Here is an 18,259-nt window from a genome sequence, read left to right on the forward strand (position 1 = left end):
GGGTATGCTACAACCCTAGCCATTCACTTCTTCAAAAGACTAAAAGACCTAAGAAATGCATGGCTCCACAATTAAAGATATCCCATGGTAAGTGCTATACAGAAAATTATATTTTTATAGACACAAATAATTGGAATCTCATTATTGATGTGTTCTTCTTTTAATCATTTCTTCTCTCATCTAGTCTAAGTGATTATAAAAATATATTTAAATGAATATATAAAAACAAAATGAAGAGAAAAAGTGTATATGAGTGGTCCATCTTATGATCTTGAATAGAATAATTTAGTTTTTGATGTTGAGCTACGTTTAAGATTCATTTTTCATATAATATCGTAGCAGAGTTTATTTCACTCGATAATAAAATATCTTATTGAAATAACATGTATATTAAATATCTCGTCTTGATTGTGAAGGAGGGTGTGACGTAGTCATACATTGATGTTTAATATGAGTAATGATCTCCTCCTTATATGGTTAATATTTTCATCTCATGAACTAGTTTTTTAATATAATTACTTATGATCCATTTCTTTTTTAAAAAAAAATTATTGAAGGGTGTGTTTGGTAAAAAATGAAAATATTTTTTTACGAGTAAAGAAAAATATTATTTAATTTTTTTTTGTATATAACTTAGCCATTTATATTATTTTCTCACCAAAGATATTTTTCAGAATAATGACCAACCAAATATAAAAATACATTAATTGAAAAACAAATTCAGAAATGATTTTTTCAAGTTACTTGATAAAAATATCCGAACAATCTAAAGTTTTTTTTATTCTTGTGGTTGTTTTCACACAAGTCAATCGACTTATCCAGAATTTTGAATTATAAGAGGATTTTGTAAGCATCTAAGAATATTCATTAAGTTGAAAAATATTAGATTCTAAAACGCAATTATTTAGTAGTGAGATAAACTAGAACTATCATAATTTCATCAGTGAGATATAATAAATGAAATGTATGCAGATCACAATCCTGACTTATATCCGATAGAAATTCAACAGACCATCGTCTTGCGTAAAATATATTAAAAAACAAATATATATGTAAATTAAGTATAGTAATAAAAAAGTTATATAAAAAATCTGATAAAAGAACAATAACAATAACTAAGAATATATATCATTAGTATATATATATGTTTTAAAAATAATAAGAAGAATCAGAACAATTTGTTTAGAATCTATTTAACTTCATCAACTTTCTAATGAATATTAGAATAAAAAAGTATACCAACAAGATGATACAAATGTTGATATTTAAGTTTAAAGAATATTAACGGAGGGTGGTGGTGGTTGGGGAATATATTTAGAAATTAGAATCAATTTTCAAATACAAGGAAAAGAACCTTATCTTTTTTATTCTTTTGCCTAATTATATACAAAGAATAAATTACTTACTTCTCCTACTATAAATTGCGATATAATGGATATATTTCTCGATTTTTTTTAAATTTATCATGTGATATTCAAATTTTAATAGACTAACTAATTTAAATTTTCAATGTTGTGCAAGGCATATCAAGGTGGACGTGATTCCTACAATACATTTTCCTTAGTTCTAAAAAGAAAGTTAAATCAAAATTTTTTCGAAGCTTAAATAAAAAATATATGTTGAAAAATAAAAAAATCACGTCCATCTCATTACGTTACATTATAGTCGAAAAAGAACCTTATTATTCGCTACATATATATTGCGAAGCAACTTGTGAGAAGCATAAATTTTAAATGCTTCCCATGGGTGGCATGAATAATATATTATTATTATTATTAATGTTGTTGTTATTATTATTATTATTATTATTATTATTATTATTATTATTTTGAATTACGATAAAGATTCATATTAAATATTTTTGATTTAAAATTTAGTAAAAAATGTTTGTATATATTTTCAAATGTTTATTACGTAGATAAGTTAAATTTAAAATATGTCATGATCAACTTTAGTTATAAAGATTAGCCTTAATAATTCATAAAAAATGATTTCTTATTCCAATTAAGGTTAATAAATATAATATAATTTATATAGTTATGTTAATTATCTAAATCATAGACGCTTAAAAACAAGTACATAAATGAATGAATAAAGTATAAATGAATGCAAATTAGAAAAAGAAAAAGCCCCACAATAATTGCCACCAATTAATTTTCTTATATCCAACTTTGAACTCATAATTATAGTTAATTATTTCCTCAATTTCTATTTACTTGTTTATTTTTTTTAATTTATACATTTATTAAAAAATTATTAACATAGTGAGTTTAATATTTTACTTCTATTAATTAATAAAATTACAAAATCAATTTACTTATCAAAAAGGTTTTACTTTTTTCATAAATATTAAAATTCTAAATAAATTGAGAATATAATAAATAAGAAATTTAGTGAATTGTATTCATTTTTTTCCCTCAGTTATGTAAAAGGTGTAAAAAATTAAATATACACCATAATAGCTTTCATTTAATCTCTACATGCGAAATAATTTCTTTTCTCATTAATTCAATCAAAATATATATGAAAATATTCATAAGCGTCCAGCAAGAAAATAGTGACTATTTACCAATTATGATACCAAACACCAAAAAATGAGCAAAAAATTTCTTTAAGCAATACTTTTAAAGTAAATATTTCTCTTCGTAACGAACTGAGAACTGACATGAACAAGACTAGTGTAATATTTGATTGTGTTACAATACTTTAAGAGAAAGAGGTGAGTGCCCACAAGAAAAAGAAAGTGAAATAGTCTACTTTATTTTAACACAAACAAGAGAGATCTTTCTTTATATATTTATATGGTTGTCCAATGCAACTTAATAAACTCAAGTTAAAAAACCAACTCTTTTAACTTCTTCTTCTTAAGTTATCTTTTTTCTAGCCAAAACACAAATACTAAAAAAAAAGAAAAACATATATAGTTCAAGTTGTTTCAGCTATAATTGGCAATATGCATCTTCATTGTGTAACACCAAAACCAGAAAATGATGGCACAGACTTGATGGAAGCTTCGACGAATTCGCCTAATTCGTCGAAACAATATGACAAGTCATGTCTGGCTTTCCCTGTCCAGATCAAGTCACAACAATCTTATTTACAAAAGACCATGTATCCTATAATTTTGAAGGTAACTGAACATTCTTTGTCGGAAAATTATGCTGTATAAATTGAGTATAGTAGAAGTTTTCTAACTCTGCTCTTATCGTAATTCTTTAATGGTTCAATGTTATGTTGCTCGAACCCTCCCAAAAGAGTTGTAGGCCCCGTGCATGATCTAGGGGCGGAGCTAGGTAGGACTGAAGAGGTGGTTTCAAGGCACCCTCTTTGATGGAAAATTACCGTGTTTACACATGGTTTAAATTACTTTTTATCTATATATACTAGAGTTTACTTTTTCATATATTGAAACCCCTTAATGAAAATCCTGACACTGACAGTGTCTAGATTATTGAAAAGTCCGAGCAACATAGTTTCAATGTAATGTTTCCTTATGTCTTCATTTTAAATATGCAGTTTGAAGAGATTGTTTACAAGATTAGTCAAGAAAACAAAGGAATGTGTTGTGGAGGATCATCAAACACAAAAGAAAAGACTATACTAAATGGAGTGACAGGCACTGTATATCCAGGAGAAATGCTAGCTATGTTAGGCCCATCAGGTAGTGGCAAAACCACCCTCCTAACAGCACTAGGAGGGCGCCTTTCGGGCAAATTATCTGGGAAGATTACATACAACAGCCAGCCATTCTCGGGTTCAATCAAACGTAGAACAGGATTCGTGTCACAAGATGATGTCCTGTATCCTCATCTTACAGTAATTGAAACACTTCTGTTCACAGCTCTGCTTAGGCTGCCACAAAACCTCGAAAGGGACGAAAAAGTGAGACATGTAGAGCATGTTATTGCAGAACTTGGATTAAACAAGTGTAGAAACAGTATGATTGGAGGGCCATTGTTTAGAGGGATATCAGGTGGAGAGAAAAAAAGAGTTAGCATAGGTCAAGAAATGTTGATCAACCCGAGTTTGCTACTTTTAGACGAGCCAACTTCAGGACTTGATTCGACAACAGCACTCCGGATCCTTAACACTGTTAAACGACTAGCAAGTGGTGGTCGTACTGTGATCACAACGATCCATCAGCCGTCTAGTCGACTTTATTATATGTTTGATAAGGTAGTTTTGCTCTCTGAGGGATGTCCTATCTACTATGGTCCTGCATCAACTGCCTTGGAGTACTTCTCTTCTATTGGTTTTTCCATATCTATCACTATCAATCCAGCTGATCTCTTGCTCGATCTCGCAAATGGTAATCAAAACATTTCACTTCAACACACTTGAAATGAACATGTTTCCACATAACAAAATTCTGGATGATCCAATTTGGACAAACTCTTATGTTCCTTTCATTACGGTATTTTTGGCTTCTTAAAATCTTTCAGGCATTGGATCGGATACCAAGAATGGCAACGATCAAGGTGACAGTACTGAACAGGAAAAGAAGTTGGTGAGAGAAGCTCTCATCTCCGCGTATGAAATGAACATTTCTACAAGGTTGAAAAATGAAGTATGCGGTAACTACAGTTGCACAAATGATGTTTCTACAAGTAAGTTTCCAATTTACAATGAAAAAAAAGCAACTACAAACCGTTCATCGCCTTTATTCAGTGCCTAACAATAGCTATCGTGGGGTCTATTGATGCAGGAAATGGTGTGAAATTAGAGAAATGGTGCACGAGTTGGATGCATCAATTCAAAGTACTACTTATGAGAGGGTTAAGGGAGCGAAGACACGAGACCTTCAATAGGCTTAGGATCTTCCAAGTTATAAGTGTAGCATTTCTTGCAGGACTATTGTGGTGGCATACTCCAACATCCCACATTGAAGATCGAGTAAGATATTATCCGTTCACCTTATGTCATTTGCACATACGAAAACATATAATTTCCTATAATCTATACGCTAGGTTGGTCAAGTAAACAGAGCTAATCTTTTGCCATTTCAACAATCAGGCCTTGTTATATTTAACAATGTCCTAATAATAACAATGACACTTGATTTCCTGTTTTGCAGATTGCAATGTTGTTCTTTTTCGCGGTATTTTGGGGGTTCTATCCACTCTATAATGCAGTTTTCACATTTCCACAAGAAAGAAGAATGCTCATCAAAGAGAGATCATCAGGAATGTATCGTCTCTCGTCATACTTTCTAGCCAAAACTGTAGGAGATTTGCCTTTAGAACTAGCATTACCAACAGCATTTACGTTCATCCTTTACTGGATGGGAGGGCTCAAACCTGATCCAACTACTTTCATCCTATCTCTCCTAGTAGTCCTCTACAACGTCCTCGTTTCACAAAGCCTCGGGCTAGCTTTTGGTGCCTTACTCATGGATGTTAAACAAGCCACTACGTTAGCATCAGTAACAACATTAGTATTCCTAATTGCTGGAGGATACTACATTCAACAGATTCCCACGTTCATCGTTTGGTTAAAATACTTGAGTTATAGTTACTATAGCTACAAGTTGCTTCTAGGGGTTCAATACAATGACAATGACTTCTATGAATGTTCAAAAGGAGTCTATTGCCAAGTTGCAAACTTACCTGCCATTGAATCAGTAGGCTTAAACAATATGTGGATCGATGTCTCGGTCATGGCTGTGATGTTAGTAGGCTACAGAGTTGTGGCTTATCTAGCACTCACTCGTGTACGATGATGATTCGAAAATCGAAGAGGGAGATTACATAATTTAGGAGCTAAGTTGAAAGAGTTCAATTTTCTGCAACAGAGGAAGTAAGGATGTTAGATTTATATTTTTGATGTGCCATTACTACCACTCTTGGCAATATTTTTGCATACAAGTTACAACTAACTTGGGAAAATTGAAATGCTTTGAGAATAAATCTTTGCCACTATTTTGAGTATACACTAAATAATATATTTTGTACAATGTAGAATATTTGATCGTTTGAGAGGGTTTAGAATATTCAACTATAAGAGGATAAGAATAGTCAAAGGAGAATGAATAATGTAAATATAGGAATAATAACGTAAGTTCATGCTAATCGTCATGATATAAATGAAAAAACAAATTAAATTATAATAAAGATATTGCTGTTGCATACAGACTATTTCATGATCAATTATAACAATCCTTACATTAAATAAGGTAAAAAATTCATTATATTTCTACTCAACACTTTCATTTCAAATTTAACCATGAGAGATCCAAAAAATTAGCGCCCAAAATAATGCTCTAGTAGCTTTATACTCGAGTTGGCCTTGAATTTAGATAGAAAATACGAACACCTAATAGTTCAAGTATAAAAAATGAACATTCAAATATGTTTTTGACCATCATCATTATAATATATATACTATACACAATATATATAAGCTAAACACATAAAATAATAGAGCAAATAGCATATATTTCGAGTCTTCAACGATATCATTATAAACTAGATAATCGAAAAGTACATTTGAGTCGATTTATCAACAAGTAAAGGGGAAGAGCCCAATTAAATTTTGAGTGACCCGACCCGAAGGCCGTTTTTCAAAAAGCACAGTAAAACCCGAAAAAGCAAAATTTTCCACTTTAAACTACGAATTTGCCATTCCTTCGTACAAAAAACCTCGAGTTCACCATTTCTCCATTGTTAGCTTTTAGGGTTTTGCAGAATCCAAGGAAAACCATGGCATCATCTTCTAGGGTTTTCGGAAACTATTGCCGGACTCTAATGGCTGCTGCAAAGACCTCCGCCGGAAAGACACCTCCGGCCACCACAACAACCGCGGCTGGAAAAGGTCGTTCTAAAGGCATACTGAAACCTCAACCGATTTCACCTGCTCTACAAAAATTTGTCGGTACTTCTGAAATCTCACGTACTGATGCTGTTAAGAAAATCTGGGATTACATCAAAACCAATAATCTTCAGGTCTACTTTCCATTTCCTCTTTATGTTACTTATGATAGAGAATAAACCTTCACATGTTGATAGTATTGCTCTATGCAGTAGCCTTTTTTGAAGAAATGTATGTGTGAAGTTGTTAGATATAGACTCTAGTACTATGAAATTACTAATTTGGAAACATTTTGAAGGATTTGAGCTGTGAAAATAGACTCTTTGCTAAAATGAGGATTTTTTTGTTTGTATCAGCTATATCAACTACAATGTCGTAAAATGCAAATGTTAGTATAGATGTATAGTAACTAGCCTATTAGATGATAAAATAGAAGTACTTATTTTAGCTGGTTTACCATATCCTAGCAGAAATCCAAATCCAGAGGTTTGTAGGGGTGACAGTATTACATTCGAAGTGCTAAAAGTGACGTGTATAGTTAACATGGTATGGGAAGATATTGCGTTTTCTTTTAATGGAACAGTTTGCACAGGGATGATTGTTTTTCCTTGTGCTTCTGGAAGATGTATCAATAATTAACAATATAGTAATGACTGCTATAGAATGTCAGATGCAATTAACAATCAGTCTGTTGTCTGGTCCTTTTAGCTTTGTTCGTTATAAGATAGTTGAATCTTTCTGCTCAATCACATATTAGATGGAAATTTTAACATTCTTGGAAAGTCTAGTTGTTTCGGCGAGATTAGGAAGTCTTACAAATGATTTGAGAATGTGCACCAGATTAAAAGATATTGGTTTTTTTCCTATCTAGTAGTACACTGGTTGATAATGTAACAAAAGGACCCTGTGAGAGTAGACTACAAGACGGTGGGGATATGAAGGGCTCTTGACATTTTGGCATTGAGGTTGTTACAATCTCTGTAACTAGTTAGGCTACTGATAGGCATGTGACATCCAATGATCAATTCTCTCTTCCCTCTCTGTTATTTTACTTTCTGTCCTACAAGACTTCCTGAAAGCGGCACATAAACTAAGAGTTTAGCTAATTTTGGCTGGTCATTATAGCTCTACGGGATGAATGGCTGGTTCAGAATAGAAAGTAGCTCAGTACATGATAACAAATGAACTGGTGGGTAGGTTTTCGTCTTCTGCTATTTCAAATGTATGATAATTTGACAAGTATAAACTTTGCGGCTCTTTATCTGAAGAAGTAGGATGCTCATGGTTTGAGCCTTTGAGGCCCTGGAATACTGTGATGTCCGATTTGGTTGCCATATGCTGAATAATACATGAGCTTTTATTCTCAATCTATGTCAACACTTTGTATTACCAGCTGGGGCATCCTCTGTAAGGCCAAGCTGAAAATAATTGCTGGTATAACAAGCCAGCAGTTTAAGCATGTTTAACAACCTATGCAATACTCAAACTTAAAAGTATAATTTCGTTGTGGATATATTGATGAGATACTTCTTAAAGTGTATTTGATGGAAAAGCAGAACACAATGTAGCCAAGCATGATTCTCTATATTGCCCATTTGCTTCCCCTCCTACTATTTTCTTTTTTGGAGATCGGTAACTTACCCTGCTACTTTTTCTCTGTTAGTTTTCTCGTAAAAGATGCCTTTTCATGGTAGTTCATTTGTTTGAGATGCTATTAGATGCAAAGAACAGCAACAATTTTTAGGGCAGAGTTTTGTTTGCGTGTTGATATTGAAATTTGGTATTGCTTCATCAAAATACAGTAATGTAATTAACATGTGACTGATCAACAATCACCAACACTTGGGGTTTTAGGAAAAATATTACACAATGGCCTTTGAGATGATGTTTTATAATCATTTAGCATTCGTTCTATTAGTTGTTCGAGGCATAGATTTATTATGAGTGTTGTTATAACAAGATGATTGTCACTGAGGGTTTTAGGAAAAATATTACACTATGGCCTTTGAGATGATGTTTTATAATCATTTAGCATTTGTTCTACTAGTTGTTCGAGGCATAGATTTATTTTGAGTGTTGTTATAACAAGATGATTGTCATTGATTTCTCAAACTATCATAATTATTGATTTTTTTAGTTTTTTATCAGGTTGAGGACAATCCACATCCTTCTGATGTTTGAGAAAAAAAGTTCTGTTTAGTTAATAGTATCTAATCTGATTGGCTACATGTTTAATCCAAACTTGAACAAATGTGTGAAGTAGGTTGTATACACATTCAATATATACCCCCTTTAGTTTCCTTTGACAAGTAAAATTCATGATCTGCAGAACCCTGCAAACAAGAAGGAGATAAATTGCGATGACATGTTGAAGACGATATTTGGTGGCAAGGACAAAGTTGGGTTTCTAGAGATCGCAAAACTGCTTTCCAATCATTTTCAAAAGGCTTCTTAAATCCCCCAATTTGCAGTTCCTGTAAAACATTAGGGGCTTTTCTTGGTACTACTGAACATTGTAGTTAGTAACTTCTCCTTTTTGTAACCCTTCACTCTGGTAGTGAGTTGTGGTGCATAGATCTGAAATTGGAAAGCTTGCAGTGTTTTACGCCTGCTACTGTCCACATTTTCTTTTTCCTGTTCTTCACTTTGTTCTTTGCTGTAGTTTCGACTGAACCGGATTTAATCAAGTGACATCCACAGTCCAAGATTCTAACTTTCTCAGGATTGATGTGTGGTAATGGTTATAGTTGTTCCTTATTATTAGTAGGTTCTTGAATGTTTTGTTTTTTTTTGCGTTGAATCAAATACATTATCAGTAGAACTTCTTGGCCTATTTGGTTATTTTCTAAAACCCTCAAGTGGAGAGGAATGATGAATTGTTAGTGTTGATGTAGAAAGATACAATTGAAGGACGTGTATTTAGGTTCTTAATTAGGTAATTTTATTGCATAATTACACTTATACACACGTATAACTAAAAAACCTAGGCCGTTGAAAAATCGAGGTTGCGAAGCCAGAAATCGCCATCTTCTCGCCCTTTACGTATGTTTCATACAGATGGCCAACGCTGTGCACATACGATATGAAAACACAAATATTGGATCCAGAAATCTGGAATTCTGGATCATCAAAATTTTATGGACTAGCAAATAAAATCGGCAAAATGAGAGTTTATCTACTCTGAGATTCTCTTGACCTTGTTAATGGCTCGGTTTGCCCGTCGAGATTAACTGGTTCTATTCTTAAGTTTTTAACGGATGTTCATGATAAATTTTGACAAAAACAAATTTAAAATTCTGGATCACCGAAAATTCATGGACTATAGCACACGGAATCGGTAAAATGAAGGTTTACATACTTTGGGGCTCGTTTGACCTTAAAAATGCACCGATTTGCCCGTCGTGACCAACTAACTCCATTGCTAAGGTTTTAATAGACGTCCATGAAAAATTTTGGAAAAACAATTTCAAAATTTTGGAACAAAAATCAATGGCAAGAAAATCGGCAAAAGGGACGTTTACCTGCTCTGGGCTAGTTTGACCTTAAAAATGGGTCAGTTTTCTCGTCGGGGCCAACTGACTACATTCCTAAGGTCTTAAAGACGTCCATGAAAAATTTTGGGAAAAACCAATTTGGTATTTTGGATCACCAATAATTCATGGACTATAACACACAAAAATTGGCAAAATAGAGAGTTTTCCTGCTATGGGGCTCGTTTGACCTTGTAAATGAGTCGGTTTGTCCGTCGTGACCAATTGACTCCATTGTCAAGGATTTAATACACGTCCATGAAAAATTTCCGAAAAGAAAAAAAATGGAATTGAATCACAAAAAATTTATGGACAATAGCACACAAAATTGACAAAATGGAAGTTTACATGCTCTAGACCTCGTTTGACCTTGAAAATGGGTCGGTTTGCACATCGGGACTCAATTGGCTCTATAGTTAAGGTCTAAGGTATGTCCATGTTGGCAATAGAAAAATCTAAATTTTAAAATCGCTAAAAATGAATAGAGTATAACATACGAAAATCGATAAAATGAATATTTACCTACTTTGGGGCTCGTTTGACCTTAAAAATGGGTTGATTCTCCTGTCGCGATGAACTAACTCCATTTCTAAGGTCTTAACGTACGTCCATCACCGAATATTCATGGACTATAGCACTCAAAAATTGGCAAAATGTGGTTTTACCTGCTCTGGAACTCGTTTGACCTTGAAAATGAACCGATTTTTCCATCAAGACCAACTTACTCCATTGCTAAGGTTTTAACGGACTTCCATAAAAAATTTCTGCAAAGATTCAAAATATCAAATCACCAAAAGTCCATGGACTATAGCACACAAAAATTGACAAAATGGGAGTTTACCAACTCTGGGCTCGTTTGACCTTGAAAATAGACTGTTTTGCCCGTCGGGACCAACCAACTCTATTGCTAAGGTCATAACGAGCGTCCATGAAAAATTTTGGTAAAAAGAATCCAAAATTCTGGATCACAAAAAATTTATAGTCTATAACACACGAAAATCGGCAAAATGGATGTTTACCGACTTTGAGCTCATTTTACCCTGAAAATGACCCTGGTTGCTCGTCGGGACAATATCACTCTATTGCTAAGATCTTAACCTTCGTCCATGAAAAGTTTTGGTAAAAAAACTGGAATTACGGATCACAAAAAATCGATGGACTATATCACATGAAAATCGATAAAATGGAGGTTTACCTGCTCTTGGGCACGTTTGACTTTAAAAATGGGTCACTTGCTCGTCGGGACCAACTAGCTCCTTTGCTAAGGTCTTAACGAAAGTCCATGAAATTTTTTGGGAAAAGACAATATGGAATTCCCAAAAACAAAAAATCCATGGAGTGTAGCATACGAAAAACGGAAAAATTGGGGTTTACTAGCTCCGGGGCTCGTTTTACCTTGAAAATGGGCCAATTTTCCTGTCTAGACCAACTTGCTCAAATGCTAAGGTCCTAACAAATGTCCATGAAAATTTTCGACAGAAAAAATCTGGAATTTGAGATCACAAAAAATCCATGGATTATAACACACAAAAATCGGTAAAATGGGATTTAACCTGCTCTGAGGCTGGGTTGATCTTGAAAATGGGCCGGTTTGCTAGTCGGGACAACCTGACTTTATTGTTAAGGTCTTAACGTACGTCTATGAAAAATTTCGACAAAAAATTTTGAAATTTTCGATCACCAAAAATCCATGGACTATAGTACATGAAAATCAACAAAATGGAATCCCTGCCCTGGGGCTCTTTTAACCTTGAAAATGTGCTGATTTGCCCATTGGGATCAAGTAGTTCCATTAGTAAGTTCTTGACGGACTATGAAAAATTTCGGCGAAAAAAAATCCTGAATGTTGGATCACCAAAAATCTATGAAATATAGCGCAAGAAAATTGGCAAAATGGGGATTTACCTGCTCTGAGGCTCGTTTAACCTTGAAAATGGATTTTGGATCACCAAAAGTCCATTGACTATAAGCACACGAAAATCGGCAAAATAGGAGGTGTATTTGTTGTGGAGATCGTTTGACCTTAAAAAATAGACCATTTTGGTTGTGGTGACCAAGTGAATTCATTGCTAAGGTCTTAGCGTACATCCACATAAAATTTTGGGAAAATGACATCAAAATTTCAGGATTATTGGAAATCAATGGACTATAGCACATGAAAATTGACAAAATGGGGGGTTTACCTTCTGTGGAACTTGTTTGACCTTGAAAATGAGTTGTTTTGACCGTGGTGGCCAATTGGCTCCATAGCTTAGGTCTTAACGGACATCCATGTAAAATTTTAACAAAAAGACTTCAGAATTTCGGATCACCAAAAATACATAGCTCACGAAAATTAGAAAAATAGGGAGTTTACCTTCTATCGTGCTCATTTGACCTTGAAATGGGTCATTTTGGTCGTAGTGACCAACGGGCTTAATCGCTAAGGTCTTCACGGACGTCCATCTAAAATTTTGGGAAAAAATGACATTGAAATTCTGGACCACCAAAAATTCATGGACTATAACGCATGAAAATCGACAAAATAGGGGTTTACATGCTCGATGAGTCGTTTGACCTTGAAATGGGTTGTCTTGACCGTGATGACTAACTGACTCCGTTGCTAAGATCTTAACTGGTTTCTATGTAAAATCTTAGAAAAATGACGTCGAAATTTCATATCACCAACAATTCATTGATTATAACAGAAGAAAATCGGTAAAATGGGGGTTTACTTGCTATGTGCTTGTTTGACCTTGAAAATGGATCGTTTGGCTGTGTTGACGAACTTTCTCCATAGTTAAGGTCTTAATCTATATGGATGTAAAATTTTGGTAAAAATAACGTCAAAGTTCTGAATCACCAAAAATTCATGGACTATAGCACACGAAAATTGGTAAAGTGGGAGGTTAACTTGCTTTGAGGCTCTATTGACCGTAAAAATGGGTCGTTTTAACCATGATGACCAACTGACTTAATAACTACGGCCTTAGTGGGCGATAGTAAAATTTTGGATAAAATAACGTCAAAATTCTGAATCACCAAAAATTCATGAACTATAACACACGAAAATCATCAAAATAGGGGGTATACCCGCTCTAGGCTCGTTTGACCTTTAAAATAGATTGTTTTGTCCGTGGTGACCAACTGACTCCATAGATAAGGTCTTCAAGGACATCAATGTAAAATTTTGGCAAAATTGATGTCGAAATTCCTGATCACCATAAATGCATGGACTATAGCACACGAAAATTGATAAATTAGGGGAGGAGAAGGGGGGTTTACCTCTTCTTGAACTTGTTTGACTTTGAAAATGAGTCATTTTGACTGTGGTGATCATTTGACTCCATAATTAAGGTCTTAAAGGACGTCGCTGTAAAATTTTGGCAAAAATAACGTCGAAATTATGGATCTCCAAAAATTCATGGACTATAGTACACAAAAATTGGCAAAATGAGAGCTTTACCTACTTTGGGCTCGTTTGACCTTGAAAATGGGTTGGTTTGGGCGTGGTGACCAAATGGCTCCATAGCTAAGGTCTTAGCGGACATCTGTGTAAAATTTTATCAAAAATGACATCGGAACTCTGGATCTCCAAAAATTCATAGACTATAGCACAAGAAAATCGGTAAAATGGAGGGTTTACTTGCTCTTGGCTAGTTTGCCTTGATAATGGGCCGTTTTGATAGTGGTGACCAACAAGCTCCAAAGAAAAGGTCTTAAGGGACGTCCATGTAAAATTTTGGTGAAAATGACGTCGAAATTTTGGATTATCAAAAATTCATGTTCTATAGCACACGAAAATTGACAAAATGAGGGGTTTACCTCTCCTGGGCTCGTTAAACCTTTAAAATGGATCATTTTGACCGTGGTAACCAACTGACTCCATAAATAAGGTTTTAGCGGATGTCCATGTAAAATTTTAGCAAAATTGATTTTGGAATTTTGGATCAGCAAAAATTCATGGATTATAGCACACAAAAATTGACAAAATGGGAAGTCACGTGCTCTGGGCTCGTTTGACCTCTTAAATGGGCCGGTTCGCAAGTCGGTACCTGTTGGCTCCTTGTCAAGGTTTTAATAGACGTCCATGAAAAATTTCAGAAAAGAAAAAATTGGAATTCTGAATCACCAAAAATTCATGGATTATAGCACACGAAAATCGGCAAAATGAATGTTTACCTGCTCTGGAGCTCGTTTGACCTCGAAAATGGACCGGTTTGCCCATCAGTTCTAACTGGCTCTATGTTAAGGTCTTGAGGGACGTCCATGAAAATTTTTGGCGAAAGAAAATCTGAATTTTCGGATCGCCAAAAATCAATAGACTATAGCAAACGAAAATTGGTAAAATGGATGTTTACCTTCTTTGGGGCTCGTTTGACATTGAAAATGGGTTGGATCTCCTGTCGGGACCAACTGACTCCATTGATAAAGTCTTAACATGCGTCTATGAAAAGTATCAGCAAAACAAAAACGGATCGTAAAATATCAATGGACTATAGCATACGAAAATCGGCAAAATGGGTGTTTACTTGCTCTAGGCTCGTTTGACCTTGAAAATGGGCCGGTTTTGCCGCCGCGACCAACTGAATCCATTGCTAAGGTTTTAACGGACGTCAATGAAAAATTTTGGCAAAACAAATCCGCAATTTCGAATTGCCCAAAATTCATGGACTATAACACGCGAAAATCGATAAAATGAGAGTTCACTTGCTCTAGGGCTCGTTTGAACTTGAAAATGGATCGATTTGTCTGTCGTGTCCAACTGGATCCATTGCTAAGGTCTTAACATACATCCATGAAAAATTTCGACAAAAAAGAAAATTGAAATTTCGGATCACTAAAAATACATGAATGACAATACACAAAAATCGATAAAATAGAGGTTTAAATACTTGTTCCTATAATATGTAAATCATTATAGTGAACTTTAGATAATGTTACCCTTTTGTTTGTAGAAATATAGTACCAACAACAAGCTGGTACGACAGATGAAGCAGAACCGTTCATGGGCTCGGGTCTTTTTGGTATTTTACATTTTAGTCTATCATGTAATTATAGATTATATAATTTAATGTAGTATAGATTACTTAATTTAAGTTGTTATGAGGCTTATACAGTTTTGCACTTAATAATATCCTGCATCTCTAATGACCTATCATTAGAGAAAAAATTATAAAAGTTTAATTTCTATTTAGTATATATAAGGTATTGGCTTGAATTATGGAGAGGTGTTCAAAACTCAAAGGTTGAAAATGAAAAAGATTTATTTGGGGAATAAGTCAAAAGCCTATGATATGTAATTAACATTAGAATTAGTGAGGAAAACAAGAAAATAAGGCTAGAAAATAGCACACATAACAAAGACAACAAAAGTCAATTTGCTATGAAAAAGGTTGACCATAAATACTCTTTTGACATTTACTATGATTATCAATTTCACTTTTGAATTTTTATAATTTTTTTTTTGAAAAACTAGAAATTCTAGAGGAGAAAAATATTGAACACCTCAATTAGTAGTAATTAATTAATCACGTCATATATAATTAATATACACTTTTTATTTATTTTGTATCTTCATAAGGAAATCTGTAAGGACCCTCTCCATTTCATGAACTTTTCTTAATTTCTTTATTTATTGTTAGTTTATTTGAATTTTCCTCAGACTTCGTCGGTGAGATTACATTGATTTTGTCGTTGTTGTGGTTAGTGTATATGAATTTTCAATGTTGTTACTTTTTTATATATAGTAAGAAATATAATGTTCTCGATTTTATGTACATTTGCTGGTTTTTGATCATGTTTGAAACTTTTCTTATTGAGGAATCTATTGTGTAATCTCTAAATTTCATCAAGAATTGAGGGATCTTTTGGTCCAGAATTTGACATTTTAGAATATTGTCATAATAAGAGTAATTAATATTCATTTGTCTTGTTTCAATTCTTTCCCAATTCACTTGCTTAAACATATGTAACATATTTGTTCTAACAATTTCTAGCTAAAGTATAACTTTGTCACATGAAAAGAGGTCACATATATACATTACTTCATGCTATCTTTTAATTTTCACTTATTTGTTGGCCTACTTATTATTAGTATTGCAAGTGCAACAATTTGATTTCATGTGGTTCTTGATCAATTCTATGATTTTGAAACTTAATTCCATTTTTGCCTTTCTAAAACATTTCTAGGTACTTGAAAAGGATGGGAGGTGGAAAGGACAAGCATGCACAATATCCTCCCGGAGGACAATATCCTCCGGGAGGCCAATTTCCTCCTGGAGGTCAATATCCTCCGGGAGAGTATGCTCCAGCACCCGGAGGATACCCTCCTCAACAAGGGGGTTACCCTCCTCAGCAAGGGGGTTACCCTCCTCAACAAGGGTATCCTCCAGCACAGGGATATCCGCCTGCAGGATATCCTCCCCAAGGATATCCACAGGCGGGTTATCCTGGTCAACCCGCTCCACACCATGGAGGTATCATTGCTTAATTACTATTAGATGTGGCTTGATATACAATTATTGTAACCAAACACTTTTAAAAGACAAAAATGACAAAAAGTAAAATATAAAAGATGGAATGTAAAGATAACAAGTGCTCACAATTACTATCCTTCGTCTCAATTTAAGTGATCTTTGATTTGGTACAAAGGAAAAAAAGGAAAGATTTTGAAAATTGTGGTATAGAACACTTTTTGACCATATGTGTGGTAGAAAATTGTTTTTTTTATCCAACTAGCATAGTGTTATTAGCTTTTTTTTCACTCAGTTTAAATTCTGAATCCGTATATGTACGTAGGACATGGAATGATGGCGGGATTAGCAGTTGCTGGCGTAGCAGCGGCTGGAGCAGCCGCGTATGGTGCTCATCATATGGGACACGGTGGAGGTCATCACCCTGCACCAGGTACTGCTCATTATGGACATTATGATCATGGAAAGCATGGCAAGGGGCATGGCAAGTTTAAGCAAGGAAAGGGGAAAGGAAAACACAAAAAAGGCAAGAATCATGGAGGCAAATTCAAGAAGTGGAAGTAACTAACTAGTTCAACTTCATGATAGGCATGCAATAAGTTATCGCATATGATCTCGGGATAATTGATCCTGAAATAACTTGTTCACACCCAAACAACCCCATAGTTTTACGCGTGTGACCAAAAGGTCTTACATATTTAAGCTCAGTCTAGCTATGAAAACAACCTCATATAGAAATGTATAGTAAGATTGCATATTGTATTTTACATTTTGTTAGTAGAAAAAAATTGTAATTATGTGTTGAATTTGATTGAGAAAACCTTTCTTTTGTAGGTTTGTGGCTTTTTTGATGTATAGTTAGGGGATTCATTATTTTGTACCCTTTTTTTTTTCATAGTGAAAAAATTAAATTGATTTTTGTTTAGAATTATGCTTAGCCGAACCTTATTAAATCTCTGTTAAATTTCTACTTTAATTTGTTTTCTATATCATTATGTGCTAGTTAATTGACCAAATGATCTTTCTACGCAAATATTTTATTGTTCTCTAAATTATTTGCTACTGTAAAATCCAAAAAGTTATAATTTTACTTGCATACTATGAAATATAGATGTTTCTTTTTGCCTAATTTCAATCTGAAGTTTCAACTGCTAATTTAATCTCAAATAAACATCTATATCATATTCACAACATCACAATCTACACATAATTAATCAGATATTAATTGAGCATTTGATACATCTGAAACTAAAAATGTTTTTAATCAAATAATTAAAAGCGTATCGATTTATTAATCCAGAGCAAGATCTTCTTATTCTTTCTTGGAGACTCATCTAATCTCTATAAAATTTGTCATTTCTTTTAATTTTCGGTGATGAGGTTATTGCACAAGTATATTTAAAAAAAATATTTCTTATATATATAAAAGATAGAAATATTTTCTTTACGATAACCAAGGACGGACAA

The 18,259-nt window shown here is 33.7% G+C and overlaps 3 protein-coding genes across 3 annotated transcripts; all 3 read left to right on the forward strand.

Annotated features, from left to right (window-relative positions):
• The first annotated feature begins 2,821 nt into the window (after positions 1-2,821).
• On the forward strand, positions 2,822-5,931 carry LOC107027185 (ABC transporter G family member 14-like). The gene is made up of 5 exons (XM_015228366.2): positions 2,822-3,130; positions 3,517-4,309; positions 4,443-4,607; positions 4,706-4,893; positions 5,075-5,931. Exons 1-5 carry the CDS (start codon positions 2,954-2,956, stop codon positions 5,717-5,719), a joined length of 1,968 nt encoding a protein of 655 aa, XP_015083852.1. The 5' UTR covers positions 2,822-2,953; the 3' UTR covers positions 5,720-5,931.
• Positions 5,932-6,587: 656 nt separating this feature from the next.
• LOC107026928 (upstream activation factor subunit UAF30-like) lies at positions 6,588-9,567 on the forward strand. The gene is made up of 2 exons (XM_015228065.2): positions 6,588-6,941; positions 9,137-9,567. Exons 1-2 carry the CDS (start codon positions 6,699-6,701, stop codon positions 9,260-9,262), a joined length of 369 nt encoding a protein of 122 aa, XP_015083551.1. The 5' UTR covers positions 6,588-6,698; the 3' UTR covers positions 9,263-9,567.
• Positions 9,568-15,913: 6,346 nt separating this feature from the next.
• LOC114078463 (glycine-rich protein A3-like) lies at positions 15,914-17,665 on the forward strand. Its single transcript, XM_027919374.1, has 3 exons — positions 15,914-16,021; positions 16,509-16,795; positions 17,118-17,665. Exons 2-3 carry the CDS (start codon positions 16,522-16,524, stop codon positions 17,354-17,356), a joined length of 513 nt encoding a protein of 170 aa, XP_027775175.1. The 5' UTR covers positions 15,914-16,021; positions 16,509-16,521; the 3' UTR covers positions 17,357-17,665.
• The last annotated feature ends 594 nt before the right edge of the window (positions 17,666-18,259 follow it).

The sequence above is a fragment of the Solanum pennellii genome, chromosome 8 (assembly GCF_001406875.1).
Source record: "Solanum pennellii chromosome 8, SPENNV200".
In the NCBI taxonomy this organism is placed as follows: Eukaryota; Viridiplantae; Streptophyta; class Magnoliopsida; order Solanales; family Solanaceae; genus Solanum; species Solanum pennellii.

Bases quoted from the DNA above. Each gene is read 5' to 3' on its own strand.
- LOC107027185 (XM_015228366.2), top strand. From the start codon at position 2,954: ATGCATCTTCATTGTGTAACACCAAAACCAGAAAATGATGGCACAGAC. The intron at 4,310-4,442 runs GTAATCAAAACA...AAAATCTTTCAG, and splicing joins CTTGCTCGATCTCGCAAATG to GCATTGGATCGGATACCAAG. The intron at 4,608-4,705 runs GTAAGTTTCCAA...CTATTGATGCAG, and splicing joins CACAAATGATGTTTCTACAA to GAAATGGTGTGAAATTAGAG.
- LOC107026928 (XM_015228065.2), top strand. From the start codon at position 6,699: ATGGCATCATCTTCTAGGGTTTTCGGAAACTATTGCCGGACTCTAATG. The intron at 6,942-9,136 runs GTCTACTTTCCA...CATGATCTGCAG, and splicing joins TCAAAACCAATAATCTTCAG to AACCCTGCAAACAAGAAGGA.
- LOC114078463 (XM_027919374.1), top strand. From the start codon at position 16,522: ATGGGAGGTGGAAAGGACAAGCATGCACAATATCCTCCCGGAGGACAA. The intron at 16,796-17,117 runs GTATCATTGCTT...ATATGTACGTAG, and splicing joins ACCCGCTCCACACCATGGAG to GACATGGAATGATGGCGGGA.